The sequence below is a fragment of the Sceloporus undulatus genome, chromosome 8 (genome assembly GCF_019175285.1).
Source record: "Sceloporus undulatus isolate JIND9_A2432 ecotype Alabama chromosome 8, SceUnd_v1.1, whole genome shotgun sequence".
Classification (NCBI taxonomy): Eukaryota; Metazoa; Chordata; class Lepidosauria; order Squamata; family Phrynosomatidae; genus Sceloporus; species Sceloporus undulatus.
In genome coordinates, this window is record NC_056529.1 from 1,184,957 (window position 1) to 1,191,498 (window position 6,542).

The 6,542-nt window shown below is 47.9% G+C and overlaps 1 protein-coding gene across 7 annotated transcripts in view; it reads left to right on the forward strand.

Moving 5' to 3' along the window:
* Nucleotides 1–6,542, forward strand: part of GGA2 (golgi associated, gamma adaptin ear containing, ARF binding protein 2) — a 9,393-nt gene that overhangs the window by 775 nt on the left and 2,076 nt on the right. Inside the window, exons 2-12 of one of the 7 annotated variants that reach the window (XM_042438095.1) lie at nucleotides 26–97; nucleotides 1,377–1,514; nucleotides 2,101–2,176; nucleotides 2,725–2,823; nucleotides 3,567–3,690; nucleotides 4,079–4,182; nucleotides 4,586–4,666; nucleotides 4,884–5,030; nucleotides 5,189–5,270; nucleotides 5,833–5,919; nucleotides 6,128–6,295. In XM_042438095.1, the coding sequence (XP_042294029.1) occupies nucleotides 1,486–1,514; nucleotides 2,101–2,176; nucleotides 2,725–2,823; nucleotides 3,567–3,690; nucleotides 4,079–4,182; nucleotides 4,586–4,666; nucleotides 4,884–5,030; nucleotides 5,189–5,270; nucleotides 5,833–5,919; nucleotides 6,128–6,295 (997 nt within the window). In that variant the 5' untranslated portion in view covers nucleotides 26–97; nucleotides 1,377–1,485. Of the gene's footprint in view, nucleotides 1–25; nucleotides 98–1,376; nucleotides 1,515–2,100; nucleotides 2,177–2,724; nucleotides 2,824–3,566; nucleotides 3,691–4,078; nucleotides 4,183–4,585; nucleotides 4,667–4,881; nucleotides 5,031–5,188; nucleotides 5,271–5,832; nucleotides 5,920–6,127; nucleotides 6,296–6,542 lie in introns of all 7 variants that reach the window. The other 6 variants (XM_042438098.1, XM_042438092.1, XM_042438094.1 and 3 more) reach the window with 6 other exon arrangements.

Genomic DNA, 6,542 nt, shown 5'->3' on the forward strand with positions numbered 1-6,542 from the left:
TTATATTTCTCACCCGCCAATAAAGATTTACTCCGTCCTGCCTTTGCCCCCAAAGTGTGGGTCTGTGTCTTCCAGGTCCAGGATGAATAAGAAACAGGTAGGAACCACAGTCTAACCTTTAAATTGTCGAAAGAAGATCAAGCAAATCAACAGCGTCTCCAAACGCAGTGGGAGCGCATACAGTTTAAAAGCACATTAGTCAGTTAAAGGCCTGTGGAGAGTTTGCGCTTCTTTCCATTTAATAAAGCAAGTTATATTTTCCCCCGGCAGCAGTCTGCCTCCAGTTTGCTTAAACCATCTGCATATTTATTTTTAACGTTTCCGTCCTCTTTCCAAATGCAGCCACACACCAAATCAATCCTGATGTTCCCCTCGCTGTGTCTTCAGATCTTTCCAAGTGAAACAGCTGGAAAGCGCAACTGTTTGTGCATCCTCTGTACTGTATTCAGTGGGCATCCCTCAATGCAAGAGATGCCCCATTTCGGCCCGTTCCTTCCAGCCGGTCCCTTGTTTTGAACCCAGGGCCCTTTTCAGGTTCCCAAGGCCTTTGGTCCTCCTGCAGATGTCCCAGACTGCAAAAAGCCCCAATGGCCGGCATGGCTGTTGTCACCCAAATTGTCACCTGAACCATCTGGCAGGGCTAAGGTTTCCCAACAGGTAACTTTAGAACAGGCAGATAGAAAAGGTCACCCATGTTTTCCAAAATAAAATGCAAGGCACACTAAATGATATCTAAAATCTGCCCCACCTCAAGCCTTGAGGAGAGGCAGGAAAGAAATAAAATACATTATTATTATTATTATTATTATTATTATTATTATTATTAGAGAGAAAATCCTGCAGACATTTCCTCCTTACTTCAGTACTACTAGAGGCTTGCTGTTGCTGTTGTGTGCCTTCAAGTTGTTCCAGACTTATGGCGACCCTAAGGCAAACCACTTACAGGGTTTTCTTGGCAAGGTTTGCTCAGAGGGGTTTGCCATTGCCATCCTCTGGGGCTGAGAGAGTGGGACTTATTATTGCCCAAGGTCACCCAGTGGGTTTCACGGCTGAGCGGAGATTCGAACCCTGGTCTTTAGAGTCGTAGTCCAGGACTCAAACCACTCTGCCACACTGACTCCCTTCGGTAGTTGCAGATAGTTCCTTGGTTCTTCTTCCTAGTTCGCTGCACCTCCAAATAAATTGCAGCCCCCTTGTGCCAAGCAGTTCCCCTGAATGGGAAATGGCACCGTTGTTTTTGTGGTTGTGCTGCTTCCCTTGTCTTTCCATTGCTAGCAGAAACTGGTGTCTGTTCTGGTTCCAGTTGGTGGTTTTGGGGTGTCTTCTGCTAGCAATACCAGATAGGGACCCCTTTTTCTCCCTTGTGTGTGTTGCAGACAAAGCCACCGACCCCAGCGGCCCCAAAGAGAACTGGCAGTGCATCCAGAGGTTTTGTGACCAGGTCAACAGTGCAGAGGCCGACGGGTGAGAGGAAGGCAGCTGTGGATGGTGGGAGAGGAAACGCCAAGTGGATGGTGGGCATTAGCATGGCGGGGTAGGAAAGTGGGCCCCATGGGCACTGAAAGATCCCACAACCCTAGCTTAAATAATATACATATATATAAATATATATATACGCACACACATATACACAAACAGTGGAGTTTGGTTATAGGAACCCCCCCCCCCCCATGGATACCAAAATCTGTGGATGCTCGAGTCAAATGCAATGGCACAGTAAAATGGCAGAACCAATTATTATTATTATATTAAGTATTATTACATTTTATTTATAAAAGTGCTGTAAATTTGCACAGCGCTGTACATAGAATGGATAAAATCAATAAGAATGATAAAACCTGCCAGTGGCATACAACCTAAAAAATAACAAATGCATATAACAGTAGATAGTAATGCAAGCTAGAATAAAATAAGCAAACAACAGGTTAAAAACATCAAATAACAGACATCAGGTCAAATATCAAACAAAACAAAAACAGTCACACACTACTTGGAAACGCTTCCCTGAAACACTTTCCCCAAGGTTTGCTTTTTGGATATGGATATATCCCGTTGTGACGCTTTCCATCTGTGACGCCAATCTCTTGCTCTCTTCCTCAGCCCCTCCACAGCTCTCCGGTTGCTGGAGCATAAGATCCAGTCGCCGCAGGAGGCCGAAGCGCTCCAAGCCCTGACCGTAAGTGTGAGCACATGCATGTGCAATGCTCTGACCTGGACCCAAGTGTCTGAATGGGTCTGTTGTGGGGGAAGCCGAGGGCAGGGGTGGGGGAAAAGGATTTCCATGGAGCCGTCTGGCCATACTTTTGGAAGTTCTGCCTCCTTGGCTGCATCTACACTGCAGAAACCATCTGGTTTGACACCACTTTAACTGCCATGGCTCAATACTAGGGGATTGGCTTACACATTGTAAACTGCTTAGGGATGTTAGTTTACTGATATGTGGTATAGAAATGTACTTGTACAGTAATTGCTATTGCTATTCTGGGAGTTCCAGTCTGGTGCCACAACAGACTGCAGTTCCCAGAATTCCATAGCATTGAGCCATGGCAGTTGAAGCAGTGTCAAACTGCATTACTGCTGGGGTGCGGATGCAGCCTGAGACCATTGCAAATTTGGACATGGGTTGCAAAGATGCTGCTGCCGCCTTCGCCTCCCATCTCTCTCTTTCTGTCTCTGTCTGGATTTTCCCATCTGGTGTCTCAAGGCTTTGTGTCTTTGCTGCAGGTCCTGGAGATGTGTGTGAACAACTGCGGTGAGAACTTCCATCACGAAATGGGGAAGTTCCGCTTTTTGAACGGTTTGATCAAAGTCCTTTCCCCGAAGGTGAGAAGAGGCGGCTGGGTGGCTGGGGGTGGGTCCCTTCTGTAAGGGTTCCATCATCATCATCATCATCATCATAATACAATCATCACCATCATCACTGATATAGGGACTCCAGGTGGCTCATAGCAAACTTAAAACCATACAAGTTAAAAGCAATGCAAAAATATTTAGAAGTATAAATATTATGGGGTTTTAAAGAACCATTAAACAATTTATAAAGTTAAAAACATTAAACATTAAAATAGTAAAATGTATTTTTAAAAAAAAAACACTATTCAAACCTTAGTTTTGTGTGGGTTTTTCAGGTTCTGTGGCCATTTCTATAAGAGTTTATTCCTGACGTTTCGCCAGCATCTATGGCTGGCATCTTCAGAGAACCTTACTTAAATCTGAATTGCAAAGCATTTGAAAGCCTCAAAAGTCTGAAAAAGCCTCACAGCACAAAAGTGTTTTACAAAAAGAGAGCAGGGATGGTCCAGGGAATGCAGAAGAGTGCAAACACATCATTGGAGGCTTAATGCCAAGGTTTGTTGCTAAAGAAAAGGCGCTCTTTGTATGTTCAGTGGCACTCTCTTCCATTTTTAAGACCTTCACGGATTCAGAGTTGAGCCCTGGCAGGGGACTTTGTTGGGACCCCGTCGGTGGGGTGAAGAAGACTTTTCCATTGGGGAGCATCTCTTTCCTCCTCTGCCCCTCTCTTTCTCTGATTGTGACCTTTCTTTGCTTTTGGGGCTTGTTTTCAGTACCTGGGTGAGTGGTCCACAGAGAGAGTCAAGTCTCGCATCATGGAGATCCTCTTCAGTTGGACTGTGTGGTTTCCTCAGGAAGTGAAAATCCGGGACGCTTATCAGATGCTGAAGAAACAAGGTTTCCATTCGCTTATTTCTCAAGGTTTCCCTTCCTCCCTCTGTCTGAAGTCACACAACAGCCTCAGACCACAAGCCTGCTGACCCAAGGTTTGGAGCAATGCCTTTTCCTCCTCGTGAGGCTTCTTGGCTCCTTGGACGGGGATTTGGGGTGGGATGAGGCTCAGAATGAACTATCTCCTCCTTCCTCTGCTTCAGGGAGGTTTTACGCAAGAATTGGGCAGCTGGTGTTTAATCCAGCTCTGTTGAAGAATTCCTTATCCTGGTGACACTTGCAAGGAATTTTTTAAACAAGAGTGATGTGTCCAAAGGGAGTTCCATCCCTGGCCTTTGGACACCCAGCGGAGACAAATGGGAACACATCAGCACTACTGCAACCTTTCTTTCAGGAATCATAAAGCAAGACCCCAAATTACCAGAGGACAAAATCCTGCCTCCTCCTTCCCTAAGGCCAACTGGGTCTATTTTTGATGCTGATAATGAGAAATCCCAGGTAATCTGACCTCCCTTTTGCTCACTGTCTGGGTCAGGAAGGAGCAGTGGTTGTACCGTGGTTATCATTATTACCATCATCATTACCACCATCATCTCTCTCTATCTCTTGAGATCAAACTCAAGGTGCCAATTCAGAACCCAGGATTCTGACCAAAGCTGGGGCACCAACAAAGAAGAGGCAGCTTTTGTCAGGTTCAGGGGAAATCCCATCTTCTGCAAAAGCACTCTCTGTGTTTTAAAAGTACACCAAGGAGGCCCTTATCCACACAGGTTAAGGCTGACGCTGGAGTAAAATAAAGCCACTAATGATACAAAATGCAGCTTTAATTGATTGCATATAGATGGGGGGAAGAAAGGATGCAGCCACGGAAACAACAGCAAGGTTTTTATTTTCTCTGCAGCTTTTAGCCAGGCTCTTGAAAAGCAAAAAGCCTGACGATTTGCAGGTGGCCAACAGGCTGATCAAAGGGCTGATCAAAGAGGTTGGTGTTTGTATCCTCCACCCCAGAAATGGGTTTTATGCCCTGGCACACTTTCAGTCACCAAAGTGGTGGGAGCGACATCCCCTGGAGTGCCAGAGGCAGCCCAAATGGGACTCTCCCGGGCTCCAGAGGATGCAGTCTGCCCTGGTAATGGTGGCAGAGAAGGGGCTTCAGGGAATGGGATTGATCATCCTGGGTCATTTGGGCCTCTTTGCAGGAGCAGGAGAAGTCCGCCAAAGTGTCCAGGCGCATGAGTGCCATCAAGGAGGCCCACAGCAGTGCCATGGCCCTGGAGGAGATACTGAGCAGATTCAGGGCAAAGGAGGGAGACTCCTGCCCCAAACCAGCCCTGGAGGCTCTGCAGGTGAGTCTCTCCTTTGGGACATTTTGGGAGCACCTGGTCTGCACATGAGAAGGTGAGCTGCAAAGAAGAGGGTGACCTATGAGGCCTTTTGGTGAGGGAGAGGGTCCAACCCAGCTCTCTGAAAGAGCGTATGTGCCATGGGTCTTCTCCCCCCACAGGATATGCGTGCCAAGTGCGAGAAGCTGAAGCCCCTGATGTTCCGAGTGGCAAGCGAGACTGTGGAGGATGAAGAGGCTTTGGGTAATGTGTGGGTGGCACAGGACTTTGGGGAGGAGAAGAGGGCAGGGGGAGCCCTGGGATTTGGGTTTGTGTATTGGGACTTGATTGGGGGGCCTGAAAATGGCCCATTCTGGGAATCTGGCAATCAACCCAGGACCTCAGGTAAATGGGATGCCTAGCTTGTTTCAAAATGTATTTTCATGTACAGTTTGCTGCATGAGTTGTGCAGTCTGTAGCTGTTCACTTTTGCTCATGTGCAACCATATCTTCCCTGATCCTTCTGCAATATACAGTAATCACCGCCCAAACTTGTCTGAGGTACATGAAATGGTGGGTTTCCCTCCAAAGACAACTTGGTGGTCGTGTGCCTGAGTCTGGCTCAGGGAAATGGATGCCAAAGCCCATCTTCTGCTGCTGAGCACCAGGCAGAGACCCTTCTCCAGATGTCAAGGGTGGGATGCAGCTGCAGCTTGGAGGGCTGGTGTCTTGGAGTAGGGACAGAAGCCCAGTAAGGCTCCAGCTCCCTACCTGTTCCTTTGGGAAGTGACAGACAGAGAAATCCTCTTTCCTCCTCTTTCTGTAGCTGAGATTCTCCGTGCAAACGACCTACTCCTTCAAGGACTCACTTTGTATGAGCAGGTTGTGGGCCCGACCTCTGCTGAGGCTGCAGGTAGGTCCCTTGCCAAGGTCAGCTTGGCTTCTGCCCTGCAAACATGCCCAGGAAAAGGCTCTCATGCCACATTCATTGAATGTATTGAATATTAAGGGGTGCTTCCATGCCTCTCTGCAACATCTCTGCCTTTGCTTTCCTTCTGGAGTGGCTGTCAGGTCCCTGAGAGAAAAAGGCTTTTCACAACCCCATCTGGCTTCCATTTCAGCTGCGCCTCCGGACAGCAGAAAGAGCCTCCCATTAATTGATTTCTCTGAACTGGATCCTTCATCCCAAATTCCCACACCAGCAGCATTGCAGGGGAACCCAGACTCCTCTGGTGACCGTGTCCCATCCTCCCCATCTGCCCATTCACTGGATGAGGAGCTGATGTCAGGTCAGTTGGGGGGCAACCTGGCCAACCTTGCTTAGCCTCTGAAATTAAAGAGGCAAAGAGTGGGATCCAGGTGGTGACCCAAGCCTTCCCCATTTGTAGTTGAGGCATTTCAGCATCAAAGCCAGGAGCCAGATGAGAAGACCCTGCCGCGTCTCTGGTGCTCCTCTACCTCATGGGGTGGGGTGGGGTGTTTTGTACTGGGGGGGGCCTTCAGGTTCCCCCATATCTTGTCTCTGGGGTATCAGGA